The 21,205-nt window shown below is 38.0% G+C and overlaps 1 protein-coding gene across 2 annotated transcripts in view; it reads left to right on the top strand.

Moving 5' to 3' along the window:
- NELL1 (neural EGFL like 1) overlaps positions 1-21,205 on the top strand; it is a 545,320-nt gene that overhangs the window by 196,665 nt on the left and 327,450 nt on the right. For both annotated transcript variants that reach the window (XM_063289567.1, XM_063289568.1), the window contains exons 8-10: positions 281-415; positions 1,548-1,650; positions 7,828-7,901. In XM_063289567.1, coding sequence (XP_063145637.1) covers positions 281-415; positions 1,548-1,650; positions 7,828-7,901 — 312 coding nt within the window. The remainder of the gene's footprint in view (positions 1-280; positions 416-1,547; positions 1,651-7,827; positions 7,902-21,205) is intronic.

The raw sequence follows: 21,205 nt of genomic DNA, 5'->3' as shown, positions 1-21,205 counted from the left end.
TGTCATCAGAGTCTGAGATGCCTTCTTTGACAAACTATGATTTGGAAAAGGTCTCCTCCTACCCATTGACTAATTGGAAGATCTTGTCTGTCATGTTTCTTTTTTCTAAATAAACAAGTAACATTTAAAGAAATTATTGAATAATTATGTTTTGTTTATATTATTTTGATTGTAAATTTACCCCTTAGCCAGTTGCCTGTCTCTCTCTCTCTCGTAGCATTTCTTACTTCAGTAGTTTACATGCATTCCATAAATTAAATCAAGTAACTTTCTTTTATAGCTAAATTATGCAGAAATGAGACTTAGTCAGTTGGAAAATTGTCACTGTGAGAAGACTTGCCAAATAAATGGAGTCATCTATCGAGACAAAGACTCCTGGGTAGAAGATGATCACTGCAGGAACTGCACATGTAAAGTAAGACACTTCTAACTTATATATGGGGATAAAGCAACTTATTACAATGTGGTATTGGTTCTTGGGTAGATCATGCAAACTCTATATTTACCTTAACAAACAGCACTATGTATACAGGTAGGTCTTGTGGTTAAGGAATCCCATGAAATGGTCACATTATTTGGATTCACACTATTCAAAGTTATATTTCTATGGAAAATAAGGTATTGGTTTCAGCTTGATGGAAATAGGCAATGAAAATTTTTAAACGTAAATTTCTATATGTATATTAATGAAATATAGTAATGAGCCTCTTCTTTTTTAAACTTGTACAGTACTGTTTTCCTCTGATGGAATCTTCCTTTTTTTTTTCATTTTGCACACATGAAGATTAGCATCATCTAAAACCCCAACTGCAACTATCCATGTGCTAGTTTCAATTGTGCATGTGCTAGCCTCACATTAATTGAATTCTGGGTTGCATTAAATGCAACCTGGTACCAATTTACAATTTGCACTAAATCAAATGTCACATTATTCAAACTTGCACTAATCACAACCTACCTGTACAACATAAAGAAGAAAACAAAAAGTTTATCACTTAATTATTTTAGGAGGTTTTATTGTTGGGTAAACATTTCAGAGCTTTCAGTGCACAGTTAAATGGTATCTTTGTGGTAAGTGGGAAGAAGAAGCATTAATGTTATGCCTAAGTTGCAATGTATGTGACAGTAATATGTATATTATGTTTCTAGTATTTACCATTTTGAACACCAGAGAAACAAAAATTGAATTAGTATGAAAACCTTGCCTGGTTGAAATTATTTGATAAGTATCAGAAAAAAGGTCTTGTTTGCTCAAGAAAATAGAAAAGTTTTCATTAAAACGTTGAAGATGATTGACAGAGCATGTGAAAGGTGTTAGTTCTGTGTTTGAAAAGACAGATTTTTTTTTCTTGCTTTCCATACTTAGCGATTGTTGGGGGGTGGGTGGGATAAAGGAAATAATTTATTTCAGAAATGTAATAGAGGTTCATATTGGTAGTGGTTAGATAAGATTCTGCACACAGAAGAATGACATCTAATGCTGCTATGATTCTGCTAATGATAAAACTTCACACATTCACTCTTTCATTTATCTGCTATTGGTTTAGAATGGAGTAGTGGAATGCCGACGGATGGCCTGCCCACTACTGAACTGTTCTTCTGATGGCCTTCCAGTCCATGTAACCGGCCAGTGTTGCAAAGTGTGCAAATGTAAGTATAGATCTCTCCTCTCTCTGTCCTAGAACTGTATATATATACTGTGCCTTCGAGTCAGTGTTGACTCCTGGTGACTGCCTGGACAAGTCCCTGCAGTCTTCTTGGCAAGGTTTCAGAAGTGGTTTGCCCTTGCCTGCTTCCTAGGACTGAGAGAGAATGACAGGCCCAAGGTCCTCCAGCTGGCTTCGTGCCTAAGGCGGGACTACCATAGAACTCACTTCTAAAATCTTGCCAAGAAATCTGCAGGCACTTGTCCAGGCAGTCTCCAAGAATCGGACACGATTGAATGGAAAAAAATAAAAATCACCAGCAGTAAATGTCTTTCTTTAGGGCATATTGAGCAGCAGGATTATATTCTTTTGCTTTGTTGATCAGTTAAAGTCATAAGCATCACATTTTAAATGCATCAGGATGGTTTTTGGAAAGAGGTGCTTCTGCTTTTCCCTGTTTTGTCTTTGGTTAATCTTTTAATTAAAAAAAAGTAGTTTTGAGGTCCAGACTGACTTTCAGGCAAAATCTGACTGTTTGTAAGGTTTCTTTCGGGTTTGTTCTGAACTCTGGAATATAAGCTGTCATATTAGAAAGTGAAAACACCCTCCCCTTCCACACACATCTCAGATAGCAAAATCTAATCTTGTGTATTTTGGGATGCAGACTTGTGAAGCATCTGCAGTAAAGATATTATCTTAACATAAAAATATTTATCACCATCACACTATATATACTTTGATAGAACATCTGCTGCTGGTTCTATATGCTTTCAGTAGCTAGTTATCCTGCATGGGCACAAGTACGGCAGATTCCTATTGGCTGGTGTGAGTCCTATTCGTCCTGTGTAGCATGGATTTATCATTCTCATTGTTAAACATTTGGCACTGTATTTCTTGTAGTTCCTATAATTATGTAGTTCAGTTTGAGTAATTATCAGTTGTACTATTTCCAAATAGAGGGGAAAAACAAAACAAATAATGTTTTGGGCAGTATATTATGCCCAGATGGTACACAGGACAGAAGTATATTTTGGTATTGCAGTTTTGAAAGATTATATCACATGAGATAAACTGAGGTTGTAAAAAATGTGATGATAAAAATGAAGATCTTTACAGAATATTGCTTTTTATTGTTAGCATGCTGTGATATAAACCTTGACAATTGTAGAGAGTATTTGGGGAGTCTTTAGAAGTCTAACAGGGGTAATTAAGGAGAAGATTAACATTTCCTATAACATTTCTAGTTCTCTTTTCTTCCTGTTTCCCCTCTATCTTCTTCTCCTTGTGTATCTGAATTTATCCCTGTCTTGGAGGATGATGTTTGATAAATTGTAGAGGGCAGTCTTTATACTACTTTCCCTATGGATTGTTTCTCCTCTTTTCTTTATTATACTTTAACCCCTTTTGCTGCCCTATATTACTACCTGGGGAAGCATTATTTAATTACCAGGCTTTTTAAAGCATCCTCATATTCATCCCTTACTGAAGAAATCCTTTTTGGATTCCTTTTTGTGCTCAATTATATAGCTTGTGTCTTTGTTTTCTTTATCCCTTGTGACAGAATTGTCCTCTCACAACTGAGTCTTCATTTGTATTCTAATGGCCTCCTTGATCTATATCAATCATGATTTGGGGCAGGCTGCTCAACTGAGAAGTCCCTTTCTTGAATACTTGCGCTACAGCAGTGTTTCTCAACCTTGGCAGCTTGGATGTATTCTGGCCGGGGAATTCTGAAAATAGAAGTTCACAATGCTGCCAAGGTTGAGAAACACTGCTCTAGACATTCTATTGTTTAGGTTATGGCCCTTGGACATCAGAAGCAATGCACTTGATCAGGTTGAATCTTTTTGTCTTCTCATTCTATTCTAGCATTGCATGGTGAAATTCCATCCCAGGAATAACCTATTGTAAGGATCAGTCTTGAATCCTATTTTAGTTACTTTTTATATCTTTCCCATAGATGTCCTGATTCATGACCAGGGCTTTCACTATCACTGTTATCCCAAATGATATTCACATCTGTTGGTTTTTTGTGGCCCTTGATGTCAAGGCATGGTCAACAGTGGTAGAAGGTCTTACTAGCATTTCCTTTTGGAAGTTCTCCCACCGTCTTAAGCTGAATGTGGACAAAACTGAGATTGTCATGTTTCAGCCTGAATATATTTCCTATCCTTTGCGGAGTTTTTTCCCTGTTTGTCTTCGGGAGTCCTGGAGTGCCCCAGGGTCCTCTTCCTGCAGCCTTGGAGTCTTGGTTGAGGATCAGCTGAATCTCTGCCTATTTATTGATTTTACAGCTTGGGTTGCTAATGTTCACTTGATGAATATTTCTAGGATCTAGACATTACTGATGGAAGAGTATGTAACATCATTGGTGCATATCTTGGTTGTCTCATACTTACATTATTGCATATTAGGTATGTTTGCCGCCTTGAGTTATTTATAAAAAATAAATAAATAAATAAATAAATAAATAAATAGTCTTCTGACAGATTTTCCTGATTCCTCTCCATGTCCCTTGTCTGAGTCAAGAGCAGTGCTGTTTGGGCTATTCTGGGCCTTCTGTGTTATTCTCATATTTTACTACATCACAGGGCTTTTCACTGGCTCCCTTTTCAAGCCAATTGCCAGTGTTTGTGTTGGGAGCCCTTCTGAGGATCACTCTGCCCTTATTTCTTTGGACAATCCCATTCTTTACCTTTCTCTGAATAGGGCCTTCTTTGGTTCTTTGCTCCAGGGCCATGATCTCCAGGTTCCAGGCCTTTAGAGACCTGGCCCCACAATTCTAGAATCAGCTCTCTTCTCCTCTTCATCCCTGAGGAAATTTGGTGACTTTTAAAATTATTTAGGGATATTTTTATTTGATTAATGGGTTAGTGTAGGATCAGATTTTTGTATCCTGTTCTTATTTATCTGACAGTTCTAGGTTAACACTTACTTTAAATTATGAATATACACTAAGTCCTATCCCAGGATGTTGCTTTAAATTTATCATGGTTGTTTTATCATTAGCTCATTTGTGCTGTTATTATTGTAGTTTTGTGATGTTCAGATGGTTGCACAAATTGGTATCATCTGGTTTGGTGATGTTCTTAGTCTGGTGGGGATTAAACATATCTGTTTTGAAAATATACACTTGTTCTTTCTTATAATGCGAGCTACAAAGAATGACAATGTACTTTTTGTAAGTGTTTAGGTTTCTTTTTTGTTTACAAGTTGTAAATCATCTTGCTTATTTCATGAAGCAAATTCTCACATAAACTCACACAATTTAAATTATGCAAACAGAGTAAAAGGCTTAAGCAAACCCTTTCTCTTTTATGTCAGGGAAGGCCTCTATGTGTGATTTGACTTGAAGGCAAGAATCACACCTTCAAATTGAATCTTTGAATCAATACATGGTGTCTAATTGAATGAGGTTTCTTCAAATGGGCTCAGAGAGATTAGAAGACTGGAGAGAAACTTGGAGAGTTTTGAAGATGGCTTCCACATATGACTAAAAGTGAGAAGAAGATGAGTTGCATGAAAGGGTTTCTCATCCTGACATGAGTTTTATCACCTCTGAAAACTCTGCCTGTTCTTTGTGGTCTGTGACTTATTCTTCTGGTAGAGTCGGTTTAGGCAGGCTCATTTGGAAGGAAGGAGAGAAGGAGTGGGAGAGAGACCCTCAGATTAATTCTGTCCACTATTTCTTATCTTTTACCTGTTCCCAAGTCCCTTTTATCATATTGCCCCCTTTGTTTCTTTCTGCTGTTTAGCTGTTTTGAGTGAGTCTTAATTATGAGTTGGTCTAATTGTGTGAGGGCACTTTTTGATAGGCTATTGCACCCATAATGCAAACCACCTCTTTATATCATTGTGTTAACACACACACACACACATACACACAAACCAGACCTTAAAAAATTACAAGAGGCCAGTGATCCATGGCAACAAACCTGCCAGCTTAGAAAAGCAAGCAATCAGCGAGTACTAAGAACCTACCTTTTAAAGAACTTTTGAAAGTGTTTATTTTTCAACTGGAGTTGGATACTTTTTGCATTAGTACAACACAACTTCTGTTTAGCCTCTTTGTTGGACAAGTGATAGGTTGCTCTGCTCACCTTCTTTAGCTCTACAGTCTAGTTAGAAGAAGTACAGGGAAAATGTTTCAGAATGAATTGTACTGAACCCTTGAAATATCCAGCTAAACATTTGCTGGATTAATGTCCTCTTTTTTATCTTATTCTGCCCCCAATTTGCTGTGTTCGCTGCTATTTTCATCTGTTCCTGAAAAAAAGAAAAGAAACATAGCTACAAGCATATTGATGTTTTCCATTAAAGCCCGTGGTAAAATCTTTTATCAGCTCAATTTGAGTCTAATCTTTCTGCTCTTAATCCAGATATTTGAATCAATTTATATTACCATTGAGTGTCCAATTCAAATCAGATCATGGCTGATTCACATGGTTCTAATAATGTAGAAAAACCTGAGGAAAAAAAATATTACAACAATTTGCTGAAAATGTAGCTGAACAAAATCTAAGATCAAATTCTTTCTTCTGCACTTGCAATTTGTCAAAAGGCAAGGTTACAAAATCATTTGAGAAAGGAGGTTACTTAGTATTGCTATATAAGTGGAATTTAATATTTCATTTTGCTTATTGTAACACTCAATGATCAAGGTGTATGAAGAAGGCTTGAATGGGGACTTGTAACACATTGTTATGGGACATTACTTTCTCTGATATTATTAATTCAGGACATAGGATATTTTAAGTAAATACATCTAAGCCACTTTCTTTCCTTTGTCTTCCTTTGCACTCTGGTCATATTTCATTCATATATTTGTGCTCAGGTATCAATACTATCAATTTCTATATCTATGCAGGGGTATGGCCAAAAAAGTCACGATGATGACCATGATGGTGCAATCAAAGTTTTTAATATGCAGAGCTTTGATTATACCATGAAAGCTGCCATCTTGACTTCTTTGAAAACACCTTGCAGACACTCCTGCATGTAAGATACTAGCACAAGGTAAAGCAACAACTATAGGTCAATAGCTCTGTGTAAGAATATTGAAGATCTATGTGGCATTTTGGAAGTCTTTGAAAGAAGAAGAATCAAACAAAAGGTAACTAGCAGTAAAACAGTACGGGTGATTCAGAAATGTGGTTAAAGAAATTGCATTTTCTAGATCATGGGCATAGATAATGAACTAATATCTTACATGATCATCTCTACAACTGTCTAGTAAGCTAGTTTTGCCCAGAGGTCTCTTTAGACATTCCAGATAGATCTTGCTCTATTGACAAATACAGTGTCTTAAGTATACTTTAACAGGTCCTCCTGTTAACAAATACCTGGCACTAGAGGCCTCTACATGAATAAAATTGTATCCTAGATGGTTGTAAAAGCCATTTTATAGCTGTTCCTTTTTGCAACCACCAGCATATAAAATACAAGTTTAGATTAATTATTTCAATTATTCATTTTCAAAAAGTGACACCTCCCTATTCAGATGCTAAATTTGGCATGTAGTCCTGAACCTACTTACTTGGCAGTCAGCCTCACTGAAATTGGTGGAATTTTTCTCCCCCTCCCAGGGAGGAATGCAAAGACTTGCTATTTATATGGCGGACTCTCTTTTTAGGGCTACTTCATACATCCATTACCTTTGTTTTTCTAGTACTAGTTGATTTCAGTTCTTATGGCTGTATCTAAGATGCCTCTAACTACAAGTAGTTCTGAAGTTTCTCTTTTAGTTTGTGGAGCTAATCAGAATCCATGTATTATGATCAGCATTCTATTTAGTTATTTCTGCATTATAATCCATTATTCAGCATTCTATTAATTCTTTCATACAGGCATGTTTTAATACAAATGTATTGTAGTTGATCTACAGAATGTCACTGCCATGAGTAATTCTGCTAATGAATTGAATTCAATATCTGTTCTGCATCTGCTATTACTTCAGGTCACTAAGTAGCTAGTTTGTCATGATGAGTGGTGAAATGTTTCAAGATAATAGTTTTTGTAATGAATTTACTATTGCAGTCAAAATAAATGAGAGCAGTTAAAACTGACTGCTACTGAAAGCAAAGTGACATCATATTTACTTAAGCAATATTGTTTTTACTGAATTTATAATCTATATGCTTTTATGACTAAATAGTAATGTCCTTATTTTTTAAAATTTTAGCAAAATGCATCTATGGAGAGAAAGTGTTGGCAGAAGGTCAGAAGATTTTAATCAAGAACTGCCGAGAATGTCGTGTAAGTTTTTTAAAAAAATCCTGTGTATTACATTTGCTGTATTCCCCATTAAACTTTCTTCAGGATAAGCATACAGTACATGCCATTGTGCTATAAATACCTAATATTTTTAAAGCAATACACAAACTTTGTAAGTGACAACAACATGTGGAAATATTCATAATCTATTCATAAGTTCTTGCCTGGGAAAAATATGCAGGCCCATGATACAGTATGTGTATCTTATGATTTAGGAAGTATCTTTTGTCCTTCCCTACATCAGGAGCTTTGACAAAATATTTATTTTTAACCCTGTTGTCATACATATCAGTATGTTCATAATCACTCATTCACACATTCCATATCTTTCTTTCCCTTCCTTGAAAGGGTTTCTGAGTCTTAAATGCCGGTTTCTGGGAAACTACTCATCAGTGTCTTTTGCCAGGTTTTAATACACCCAGAAACAGGATTTAATAGGTTTTTAAAATGTGCTGGTAGGCTAATTTCAAAAAGAGTAGGATAGGAGACCACCAGGAAATAAGAGAGCTATAGGCTAGACTGGGAAGTCAGGAGAGAAAAAATGTATTGTGGAAGCAAGCAGCACCAAGCCACTTTGGAGTTATCACCAAGAAAATGTATTTATTTATTCATTTATCAAATTTTTATCACCACCCATATCCCCCCACCAAGGGACAGACTCTGGGTGGTTTGCAATAAAAAACAATGTTAAAATTCAAAACAATTATAAATACAAAATACAATAAGAATAAAAATGTAATAAAATCTAGATGGCTAAAGATTCTCTATCAGTCTGTGAGCATAACGGCCGTTCTAGGATCATTCTAGGGCACCAACCATCCCCAGGAGTGGCTATTCCGCTTCCTGCTCCAGGCCTGCTGACAAAACCAGGTTTTTAATTTTTTATGGAAGTCGAGGAGTGAGGGGGCCTGTCTCACCTCCGGGGGAAGAATGTTCCAAAGGGTGGGAGCTACTGCAGAGAAGGCCCACTACTGAGACCCCACCAGATAGAGGTCTTTTACAGATGGGATATGTGACATGCCCTCTCTGCATGACCGGGTGGGACGGGTTGATGTGATGGGGACAAGACAGTCCCTCAGGTAACCTGGCCCCATGCCAGGTAGGGCTTTAAAGGTAATAATAAACACCTTGAATTGGACCCAGAAGCACACTGGAACCCAGTGCAGCTTACATAGCAAAGGTGTTACATGCGCTGACCTTGCGGCACCAAAGATTGCTCATGTAGCTGCATTCTGGACCTGTTGTAGCTTCCAGACATTCTTCAAGGGTAGCCCCATGTACAGCGTCTATGTGGGAGATGACCAGGGCAAGAGTGAACGTTCAAAGGGCCTCTTGGTCCAGGAGAGGGTGTAACTGGCACACAGCACAAAGCTGAGTGAAGGCCCTCCTGGCCACGACTGCCACCTGCTCTTCGAGCAGGAGTTGTGAGTCCAAGAGGATCCCCAAGTTACACACCAGGTCTGTCTGGGGGAGTGCAACCCCATCCAGAACTTAAAATGACAATTTCCAAGATCCCGAGGAGCTGTTAATCCACAGCCACTCCGTCTCACCAGAGTTCAGCTGAAACCTGTTCCCTTACAAGCCCCACAGCTCCCAGGCACCTGGAAAGGGTAGTCACGGCATCACTTACTTCATCAGGATGGAGATGTATAATTGAGTATCATCAGCATACTGATGATACCTCAGCCCGTGGTGATGGATGATCTCACCTAGCAGTTTCATGTAGATGTTTAAAAGGAGCGGAGAGAGTACCGAGCCTTGTGGCACCACACAAAGAAGGGGCTGCGGGCTGGATCTCTCACTCTCTATCAACACCAACTGGAACCAGCCCTGGAGGAAGGAGGTGAACCAGCATAAAACTACGCCACCTACTCCTAACTCTCTGAGTCACCCCAAAAGAATACCATGGTCGATGGTATCGAAAGCTGCTGAGAGGTCAAGAAGAGCCAGGATGGATGCATTGCCTCCATCCTGCTCCCGCCAGAGGTCATCCATAAGTGTGACCAATGCTGTTTCCATCCCATAAGTGGGCCTGAAACTTGACTGAAAGGGGTCTAGATAATCCATTTCATCCAGGATCCTCTGGAGCTGCAATGCCACCACCTTCTCAACCACCTTCCCCAAAAAGGGGAGGTGGGAGACTGGATGAAAATTGTCCAGTACACTAGGGTCCAGCAATGGTTTCTTGAGGAGAGGGCTCACCAGTGCCTCCTTAAAGGCTGCTGGAAACACCCCCTTCTCAGGGATGTATTCACCATTGTCTGGATCCAACCACATGTCTCCTCCTGAGCTGCCTTCACCAGCCAGGAGGGGCATGGGTCTAATTGGCAGGTGGCGGCATTAACAGTCCGGAGGATCCTGTCCACTTCCTCGTGCCCAACAGGATCAAACTGTTCCCAGATAACTGGGTAAGACTGTTCCCTGGGCACAGACCCTGTCTCACACTTGGAGTCCAACTTGGAATGGATCTGAGTGATTTTATCCTGCAGGTGCCCAGAAAACTCCTCAGCATGGCCCTGTAGATATATTTCTGAATCCCCTTTCCCCAAAAGGGATCAGGTAATCTTAAACAGGGCCACCGGGCAGCATTCTGCGGATGCAATAAGAGTGGAGAAATATTGATGCTTTGCCACTCTTACCGCCACAAGGTGGGCCTTAATAGTGGCTCTAGCTTGTGTTCGGTCAGATTCAGCCTTTGTCTTCCTCCAGTGGCACTCTAGAAGTCTCTTAATCCTCTTCAGAACCCTCAGCCCCTCCGTAAACCACGGGGAGTGTCAGGTTCGATGGGACAAGAGAGGCCACACAGGCGCAATCCTGTCCAAGGCCCGGGCTACCTACCTATTCCAGGCAGCAACCAGGGCCTCTCCTGGACCATGCAGCAGATCTTTGGGTATAACCCCCAGCTCCCTCTGAAACCCTACCATGTCCATCAGTCGCTGGGGGCGGACCAATTAAATGGGTCCTGCCTCCCTGCGGAGGGGGGCAGCATGAGAGAATCTCAAGGTCACCAGGGCATGATCCGACCTCGACAAAGGGGAAAGATGTAACTCTCCCCTCAGATCACGTTGCCACTGCTCCGACAAGAAAACAAAGACCAGTGTGAGGCCACTGTCTTGAGTCAGGTCCTGTATATTCTGAAACAGGCCCATGGCCACCATGGTGGTCATGAACTCTTGAGCTGCTTCTGGGGCCCGCCTCAAGGAAGGCAGATTGAAGGCTCCCAGAACCATGAGCCTGGGGAACTCCACTGCCAACCCCAAGATGGGCTCCAGCATCTCAGGCAGGGAGGTTGCTATGCAGCAGGGAGGCTGGTACAGAAGCAACACCCGCAACTGTTCTAGGGCACCCAACTTGAAAAACAGGGTCTCACACCCGGCTACTTGTGGAGCAGCGCCCCTGAAGGCCACTAGAGATTCCTGGATGACAGTAGATTTCAATTACATGGAAATCCCTGAAGTCATCAGGAGCTGAGCTTGACGTGAAGAAGTCTTTACTTTTAAGGAAACTTGAGTTCCTCAAGAAGATTAATAATAGTAGTTATCCTTCTTTGAAAAAAGTATTTGCCTACAGATTTGATGAGACAATGTGAAACTCTCAATATGAAATTGGGTTAGGATTAGGACTGAAATTTTGATGAGACTGGGGCATATTCTGTGAAACAGAACTTCCATGGCAGGTGTGCAAGAATGCCTCTATTAAAAGAATGGCAGGAAAGGTAGGTTTGTAAACTACATGATTATGCTATTCTTTGGCTTCACTGTCCTATTATACAGAAAGGATGCTACCTCCTTTAACTCCCATTTATAAAAGTGTCTGTCATAGTCTTTTTAAAGATCACAATCTAAAAATAAAGGGAGAAAAGGGATTTGAACTTGTGAAAGTAGGGGGAAAACTTTTCATTAGCTGAAAAAGAAGAAAGCAATGCAAAGCTACTTAAAATTCATTAAAGCCCCAGATCAGCCAATTCCACCTAGCTATAAAAATTACAGTAACTTGGAAACTAGAGAAAGCTGTATTTATCCCCTCTGCTTGATTTCCTTGTATTTGTAATAATGGACACTGCCTTTAGCACATATTAGCCTCGAACAGATAAGCAATGGAAATGAGAATCCAGTTTAATTAAATAACAATTAATACAATTAACCTAAAAGTAAGAAAACAATAAAAGTCAGTTAGAACATCAGGCAGGAAATGATAAGGAAATAAATGTTTTTAGAGACTTTAAACTGGAGAAAGGGATACGGACCAAATGTGTACAAGAGGTTGTGAAAAAACAAGGTATAGAGTAAAAGAACAAGTAGGAGCAAGACCATGAAGAGGTTTAGAAGTTTTAAAATTTCACGTGAAACAATAGAGGAAACCAATGAAAAATGAAAAAGAAACCTAAGGAGGTTTAAAGTGTGAAGAAAGAAATGATTAAAAAAAACAGGAACTGAGAGCAAAGAACAGGGAATCCTAGGGTTGGAACAGGCCATTTAGACCCCTGAGTCCAATCTGCTGCTGAGTGCAGGAACTGAAATTAATGTCCCATTTGTAGATGGCTTTCTAGCACGTGCTTGAATACATCCAATGAGGATGAGATCACCATCTTTTTATGCAAATGCTTCCACTATAAAACTGTCCTAACTGAAAGCCTGCCTGCCTTCCTTCCTTGGCAATCTGCTTTATAACTTGATTCCATTATTCTGTGCCAGTGTTTCTCAACCTTGACAACTTTAAGATGCGTGGACTTCAACTCTGGCTGGGGAGTTCTGGGAGTTGAAGTCCATGCCTCTTAAGTTGCCAAGGTTGAGAAACACAGTTCTATGCCTTGCACTTTGAGATGATAGAAAACAGGCCTTGGACCTTCAGGTGACATCCTTCCAGGTACTTGAAAATAGCTCCTATATCTCCTTCAGCATCTCTTTTCAAAGCTAAACATACTCAATTCCTTCACTCTCCTCATAGTACTGAAGCTTCCAGTCCTCTGATCATCCCTGTTGTTCTTCTCTGGATCTTTTCAAATTCGTCTGAGTGCTTTTTAAAGAATAGTGCATGGAACTGGACCCAATACTTTGGGTGGCGTCTGACCAGTCAGAATAAAATGACTGGTCTGGGATTTCCTAATTGTGGGAATTACAATTTACAAACAAATCTGGGATGCACACCAAAACTGCATCCAACAGATACAGCACACCACTGGCCAATATTCAGTTTGTTATCAGATACTGGCTCAAAATCTTTTTCTTAAGTACTATTACTAGGTACTCTGGAGATAAAACCTACAGAACCAGTAGAGTTAATTAAGGAGGAGAGAAAAGACTGATATTGCCACCCGAGAAACAAAGTAAAGGCTAACTTAAAGTTTTGGGAATACACAATCAGTTCTATCTATATTTTGTGCTTAGATATTACCCTAACCCTAATTATTTAGAAGTCAGATTATTCAATCTGATTTAATAGTTGCTAAAATATAGTCCTTTAATTAAAACAAATCAGGAAGCTAGCATGCAGTAAAAGCATGTTTATTTACAAGGATCCATCTAGATCCCACATAACTCACAAAAGTATCCTTCGAAAACAGACAAATAGCAACCCACATACTGTCATGAGTAAGGACACATACTATAGGCAAACATCCTGGTTACAAATGTGCCCTCTTGCTCAGGGAAAAAACAAATAAAAGCAAGGTAGTTGCATCTTGGGGGCCCTGTGTGGTGGTCAACAGTTCTACCCCTTTGCCATTTGTTCACATGGTATTTTGTAATTGACCACTTGGGCAATTGCTTTGTGATAGCACTTGCACCAGGTACTCAATATTCCCAATACTTCTTCCAGCCCCACAGGGTTATCTCTTTCTGCACTAACAGTGCAGATGGAAATCAATGCCATTTGTAATGACAGTAATAGAATCAATCCATACTATTCTAGGTTAGAGTGAATGGTTTTGTTGATTTCTAAGTGGAAATGAATAGAACAGTGCAGTGTATTATTTATTTCATTTCATTCTATTTTAAAACAAAGTAGAGCTAGAATTTGGATAGCGAATATCCAAGAAGAAGATGAAATTATAAATATAAAGAACTATGCCATTTTGTTGCAAAGGACCGGCATGTCAATACAGCTGTCATATTTTTCAAATGTTCATTTCAAGTGTCATCTTCTTCAAGGAGGTAGACAATTATGAGTCCACACTGTATCTCTGCCAGTCTTAAACATGCTTCATAATTTAGTGAAATAACTGCCAGTCCAGTTATGTATATTGCTATTCCAAATTATCTCTTGGTGTCACCGGCTTCTTGTTCCTTCTAGCAGATTACACAGTTGTGCCTGAGTATATGATCCATTTTCTCTCTTTGATAATCTTCTGAGGATCCTTTTCTCCTGTGCCATCTTTACAACTGTGAGATCTGATTTTTTGTGACTCCAAACAATTTGCCTTAAAAGCCACATTTCAAAGGTTTTCAGCCCATTCTCAGCCTCTTTGGTTACTCTCCATGTTTCAGAGTTATAAAGGAGAGTTGATCAGACATAGAATTTGGCAACTCTTATCCTTAGTTTTAAATCCATTTTCCTTGAGGTCAGAATATTCATGTCTAAAAAGATTTTCTTGGTAATTTCTATTTTCCCTTTTATTTCACCAGCTGTTTTCACATCTTCCATTATTAAGTGTCCAAGATAGACAAAATTCTTGACTTTCTGAAGACAGCATCACTGACCACTGTTTTTGGAGGGTCTTTTCTCCCTGAGATTACCAATACCGTGGGTTTTTTATTTTTAAATTACAATGTAGCCTGTACTTTTCACCTGTTTTTGTTTTATCAATTAAAAGCATCCGGTCCTCTTCTTTTTCTGCCAGAAGCACTGTATCATATCCATATCTTAAGTTGTTTATTTTCATACTACCTATTGGCAGTCCTGGTGCAGTGCTTGGTTCATCAAATGATGTTGTAAAGGAGGGGTGATCTGATATACTCCCGGTGAACTCCTTTTTGGATTGAAAAGTCCTTTGAAAAAACCCTTTCCGTCTTAAAAGAAGAAGTTTACTCCCAGTACAGATTCATTATGATTCTAATGTTTTTGCTATCCATCCCAATTTGCTCCAAAGTTTTGATCAATATTTCATGATTTATAGAATCAAGGGCTTTTGAGTGATCCACAAAGCATAAAAGATGTCTTTGTGCTTTTTTAAAAAAGATCTCTTGATTTTTGTTTTCTGATTGAAAATGCCTTCTCTAGTGCCACTATTTAATAAATCTGCTCTGAACTTCACTTATTGCATTGTTGAACTATCATGGGTTTCTTATGAAACTGATTTTAATAACATTTTTTTGCTGCTTGTCTGATAAGACTAATGGGATTCTCTGTTCAGAATAGTCTACAGTTCTTGCTTTCCTAGGAATTGGAATAAAAGTTGAGTGTTTAAAGTCTTTTAGCGTGTTAATCTGTTTCAAATATTTGGCTGCTGATTTTAGAATTCTTGATCCCTTTCCACTTAGGGATTTAAACATTTCTGAGGTGATTTCATCTGTGCCTTATGCCTTCCTATTCTTTAGACTTTTGATGGCATTACTTACATCACAGCCAATATGAGTGGCCTTTCAAAGTTGTAAATGGATATTTTTTTACCCCTGCATTCATAGAACTTTTTTTTACATATTCTATTCATCTATTTAGGATTAATTTGCTGTCATAATTTATATATCCTGTCTCTGATCTGAAGCAGTTAGGGTTGATTGTTTTCTTTTTCAATGATTTATAGATGTAGCTCATTGTTTTTGTATTCTTTGTTTACTTTTGAGATCTTCAGGGTCTTTGCAATTTAATGTGGAACCTTGGCTCATGTATATTTCTTTTAAAAAAATATTCCAAGATCTATAGTAATATTAGTTCTTTGTTTTTTCCACATTTCCATCATTGCTAAAATTTCTTCTGTCATCTAAAGTTTCTTTTTTTCTCTTTTTACCTGTGGGATGAAAGAGTTAGTTACTTTCTGCATACTGTTTTTAAATGCATTTGCTGCTTGGTCAATAACATTGACTGTCTTTCCCACACGAACAGTTTGGTCTTTATTTTCCTCTTTAAAGTATTGTAAACCTTGTTTTCAAATTTTTCCTTAAAGTTTATTTTTGCCTACTTCCAAGTCTTTCTTGGAAATATTCTATTTTTTTCTGATGTTCTTTATTTTTACACTGAATTTTATTATAACAAGGTTGTGGTTGGAATCAATATCTACATCAGGGTATACCTTTGCTTGCTAAATACAACTCTTACATCTATTTTTTATCATAACACAGTCTGTTTGGTTCCTCATTGTATCTCCTGGGCTTTTTCAAGTACATAGTCTTCTTCCTAATAGTTAGAACATGGAACTGAGTAGGGAAAGGTTCAAATTCTTTTAGTCACTTCAAAGAATTGTATAAGCCTTTGGCCACTGTCATTTCTTATGCTTTAGACCATTTTTACCTTACAGGTAGATATTTTCTCTGACCCTACTTTTACAGGTGGATGTCCCATTATAATTAGGATATCCATAGACTTTACTGAATATATTGCTTCTTACGCTGTTTCATAAAACTCTTCTACTTGATTTGAGAGATTTCCTGTTAAGATTACAAACTACAGATTACAAATCTATCATATTACTATGTTGAAGGGGTTGGCATCAATTATGCTCATGATTATTCTGCCATTTATTGGCCAAAAGCCCATCACTACTTATACAATGTTCCTTTGCATGACAACAGCAGTGCTGTTTGTATGGAAAGTACTGCTGGACTAGATTATGGTGCATTTCTCCTCATATATCTTGTGTATTCTGTAGACAGCAATGGCAACAATTTCTTATAAAACATTGTTAATTTTTCCAGATTGGTAAAGGGTTCTGACATTCCATGTGGCTATTTTCAAGCGATTAGTTCTGGTTTGCAAAATACCCCTATCTGAATATATTAAGAACTCCTCTCTTCAGGGTTTAAGATTGCATTTGCAGCACCTATCTTATAATCACCATTTTCAGACTCTTCTTCTCTGTATCTTTTTGTAAGTGTGTAAGTTCCAGGGGCTCAACTACACTCTCTATTCTGTTGTTTTCAGTCATGATTGGTGATGGGATAGAAAAATATAGTGAGCCCCCTGTCTCTTTCACATTCCATACCACTGACCAAATCAGGTTGGTTCATCTGCCCTTAAGGATGTTTTCTCATTCCAGGGGCAAGATGGTGCCCTTGAGACTCATCCACACCAGCTGCCATTGAGCACAGTTTTTGCTGCTTCTGCCAACTTGTCTGTTGATCATCACAGATGTCCATTAGAAGGTCCCAGGGAGCACAGGAGGGACATAGGCTTGATTCATCCACCAGTGCACGTATTATTCTACAATAATCTGTTTACAAGGAACCCCTGGAAGGGTTGATGAACATAAAACAAGAAGATTATATTAATGAAAAAAAAGATTAGGGCTGCAACCAGCCTTTCCTATTAGATGTTGCTCTGATCTATTGGACTGTGCAGTTTGGACTGTATAGAATTGTACAATAAAAACCTAGTTATATAAAACCCACCTGATCTTCAAAATACAAAAGATATGCTCACCTGTTATAATTTTGTGGTTGTATACATATGTTTGTAACCAGCCTTCACCCCCACAAACAGTATGCATAACAAGCATTGTATGTATACACTATAACATACAGTATATGCACCTTGTTGTTATGCTGGCATTACTGCTGACTTCAGCCAGCGTATATCTGATATCATCCCTTTGCCCCAGCTGAATCTTTCTCCAGCTTAAGTCAGAATTCATTTAATATTTCTGAGTCTTGAGGGGATGTTAAAACTCAATGTATCGTTTTTCTCCTGAAAGTCTGGTCATGAAGAATGTAATAAGATAATTGAATTTGGAACTGGGGTGACATAAATCGAGCTATTTACCTGATCTTTGTGGGAAATAGCTTGATTATTGAGCCCAATACTGAACAGAGCCCAAGTGGGTTCATTCATTATTATCTAATGTGCTTCATTGATTTCAGTGTTGTTTATACATTGCACTGAATATGCTAATCCATATTATGCAAGTTATAAAAAAACATATTAATAAATCATTTCTAAACTATGCAAGTGTACCCTTTACAAAGTTGGAATAGTCATATCAAATATGTAATAATATTTGAGAAAAACAAAATGGTTGGAGGCATTGGGTATGTTTAACCTAGTGAAGAGAAAATGTGAGATGTAGTAGTCAAGTGTAGAGAAGACTGTAGTCTAGTAAAGAGAAAATTGTCCGCAAATATCTGAAGAGCTGCATGACAAAGTTGGGATGGAATTGTTCAGAGTTGTTCCAGGAGAAGAAAGAATGGGTTTTAGTTACAAAGAAGTAGATTTTGATTGGATAACTGGAAAAATGTCCTTATGGTAAAAGCTGTTCAACAGTGGAACACACAGCCTTGAGACTCTCCTTTTCTGGAGGAGATGGACTCTGCTTGACTGGAAGCATTTAAGCAGAGATTGGATGCTGTAATAGTGGGCTAGAGGATATGTTCTTCAAGATCCTATCCTAGCTGTATATTCTGTAATTGTGAGAAAGTTAAGAAAACAATTAGAGAATATACATGTAAATATAAATGATCAAGAAACTGTGAACTAGTGATGAAATAAATAAAGAACATATATATGCACAAGTCTTTAAGAGGCAGTATGTCAGTGATGATGTTCAGGGCCAGACACATTTAAACCCAAACATTAAATTCCTCTTAATTATGGAGCATCCATTAGTCTTTTCAGAGCAAGTTCATCATTATGGTTCTTGTTTATTATAAATATTCTTTATATACTAGAAAATTAATATATCATGAAGTAATTCTTAAGCACATTAATTTATATGTCACTAGATTCCTGTTTGATGCTTGATGCAAACCTGTTTTGGCATAATTTATAACTCCTCCCTTAATGCTCTATTTGAGCCAGGTTTTAGGATTTTCTGGTTTACTTTCCATATTTTAACCATGTATGGCAGACAGACATATGTAAAATTTTCTCTCTACTCAATAGTTTTCCTTTTGTTATACTCTTTTTGTTTGCAAAATAAAAGGAATATAATGAATTCTAGTTAGTCTTTCAATTTGAAGTGTTTTCTGTTTTAAACTTTTAAAAATAAGTTTAGCTTATTGTCTTGTGCTAAAATAATGGAAAATGCTCAGACGTTTGCAAAAATAGATTTTTTTGTGTAGAGATATGGGTTGAATTCATAGCCACAATGAACAGAATTACATGAATTATACTGTTAGTGACACAATTGCTTCATTATGAACTAGCTGATCAAAATGAGAGACAGATTCCAGGTTTCAAGAGGAATGTTTTTCTGTTTGCCTGGTCATGTCTTGAGGAGATAGTTATATTTAATAGGGTTCTGCAGCATTTCAGATTCAATTTGTCTTTTCCTGGGTTTGCGTGCCCATCTTCTGCAGCTGCTGCACGATCCCTGGAAAGGCCCGTATTTTAAAGCAGATCAGAGTTGCAGAAATGTGTAACATTCACGCTCAGAGTTACTCTTTTTAGAATGCAGTCTGAAAGCACTACTAATATTTAAGATCCTTGCATCACTATAAAATGGTTGTCTTGTTCCTTTCCAGCATTCAAAAAGTAGACATTACATTGTGCCCCAAAATATGATAGTGACATGAGGCTTTTGTACTGTGTGCAAGGTTCCATTGTTGTAATTATCAATTTATTTACATTTATGTAGTCACCCTTCTCACGAAAGCAACTCTGGGTGGTGAACGACATTTCAAAGTAAAAGCAATATTATAACTAATAAAACATACAACACAACATAGCAGCTTAGAATACGAAGAATCACCAGACAATATCATCCATTTGGGCTTCATTCACTGCCCATGACTGGGCAAATAGCCAGGTCTTCAGCATTTTCCAGAAGACCATCAGGGTTGGGGCTAATCTGATCTCAGGTGATAAGGTTTTCCGGAGGGCAAGTGCTGGGACAAGAAGACACGCTTCCTGGATTCTGCAAGCTGGCATTCTTTAATTGACAGGACCCAAGCATACCCATCCTGTTGGACCTAATGGGATGGGTAGATGCCACTAAAGAGAGGTGGCCTTTCAAGGATCCTGGCCCTATGCCAAAAAGAGCTTAATAGGTCACAACCAGCACCTTGAATTGCACCAGGAAGCCAATTGGGAGCCAATGTAGCTTGAGTAGCAATGATGTATCATGGACAATTGATACAATTGATCTTATCCACAATATAGCAACATTCCACAAAATAGATTTCCAGTTTAATTAACATATCACTATGATGGCTAATGATTGGCTTGTGAGACATATAATAAAATATATGCATTAATTGTACAGTTTGAAGAATGCCGAATTCCTAGATTCTGAATTTCGCAATAGATTAATATTAAGCCAGTGACTAAAATTCAAATTTTGGTCTCAGGTAATTTCAGCAACAGGTCAACTTTATATTGTAAAATTAAACATATATGCATATACATAAGAATGTAGAAGCATTAATCCATATTTGCTTTTATGTGCATATTAGAAAGTTCTTGAAACCAGGGACTACTGCTACATGTAATGACATTTTTAAAGGCATACTATATGAAAGCATCATTTTTCAAAATGCTTACATATGAAAATGAGTCACTGAAATCAGGAGTCTGGCTTAAAATGTGATTTATAAGACCTGAATATTTGTTATTAAAATATGTTGTCTAAACTTTTCTGCATCACCACAGACAATCTATTATTTAGCATCACAAATGAAAATAATTGTATGTATTTAGGTAGCAAGTATAGATCATAGGCTATGCAAGTTGGTATACTTAACTTTTCATGCAGCATTAGTATAGTTTGGACACTTCTGTGCTGCCAATTTCAACCCCAAACCCTGGAAAGAGTTTCAGACAATCCCTGAACATTGTCACCAATGCCAGGCTCCAAGTGCACATCACATGATCTGATCCACTTGAGGTGAAGAAAAAGAAGATGCTCTAACCAGCCAGTCACCATTCACATTCGAATATCTTGTGTGGCACTTGGTATAAACCCTCACTGTTTGCTACAAAAGAGAGCTGCCAAGAAGCCAAAGTGTCCTCTTTCCTTAGCTGAAGCCAAGTGTGAAGTATATAGCAGCTGTCTGTTACAAAGAAGGAGGAGCGGTCAGGGCCCAGAAGGTGGAGATCCCACCAACAGAAACTGGGTCACCCTCAAGCTCAGAGAATTCCATTATTTCAACTGAAAAGCATTCTGGGTACATTTTTTATTAAACTACAACTGAGTTAGAAGT

The sequence above is a fragment of the Candoia aspera genome, chromosome 1, assembly GCF_035149785.1.
Source record: "Candoia aspera isolate rCanAsp1 chromosome 1, rCanAsp1.hap2, whole genome shotgun sequence".
Taxonomy (NCBI): domain Eukaryota; kingdom Metazoa; phylum Chordata; class Lepidosauria; order Squamata; family Boidae; genus Candoia; species Candoia aspera.
The sequence above is the reverse complement of the archived record's forward strand: the minus strand, read 5'-3'. Positions and strand labels throughout refer to the sequence as shown.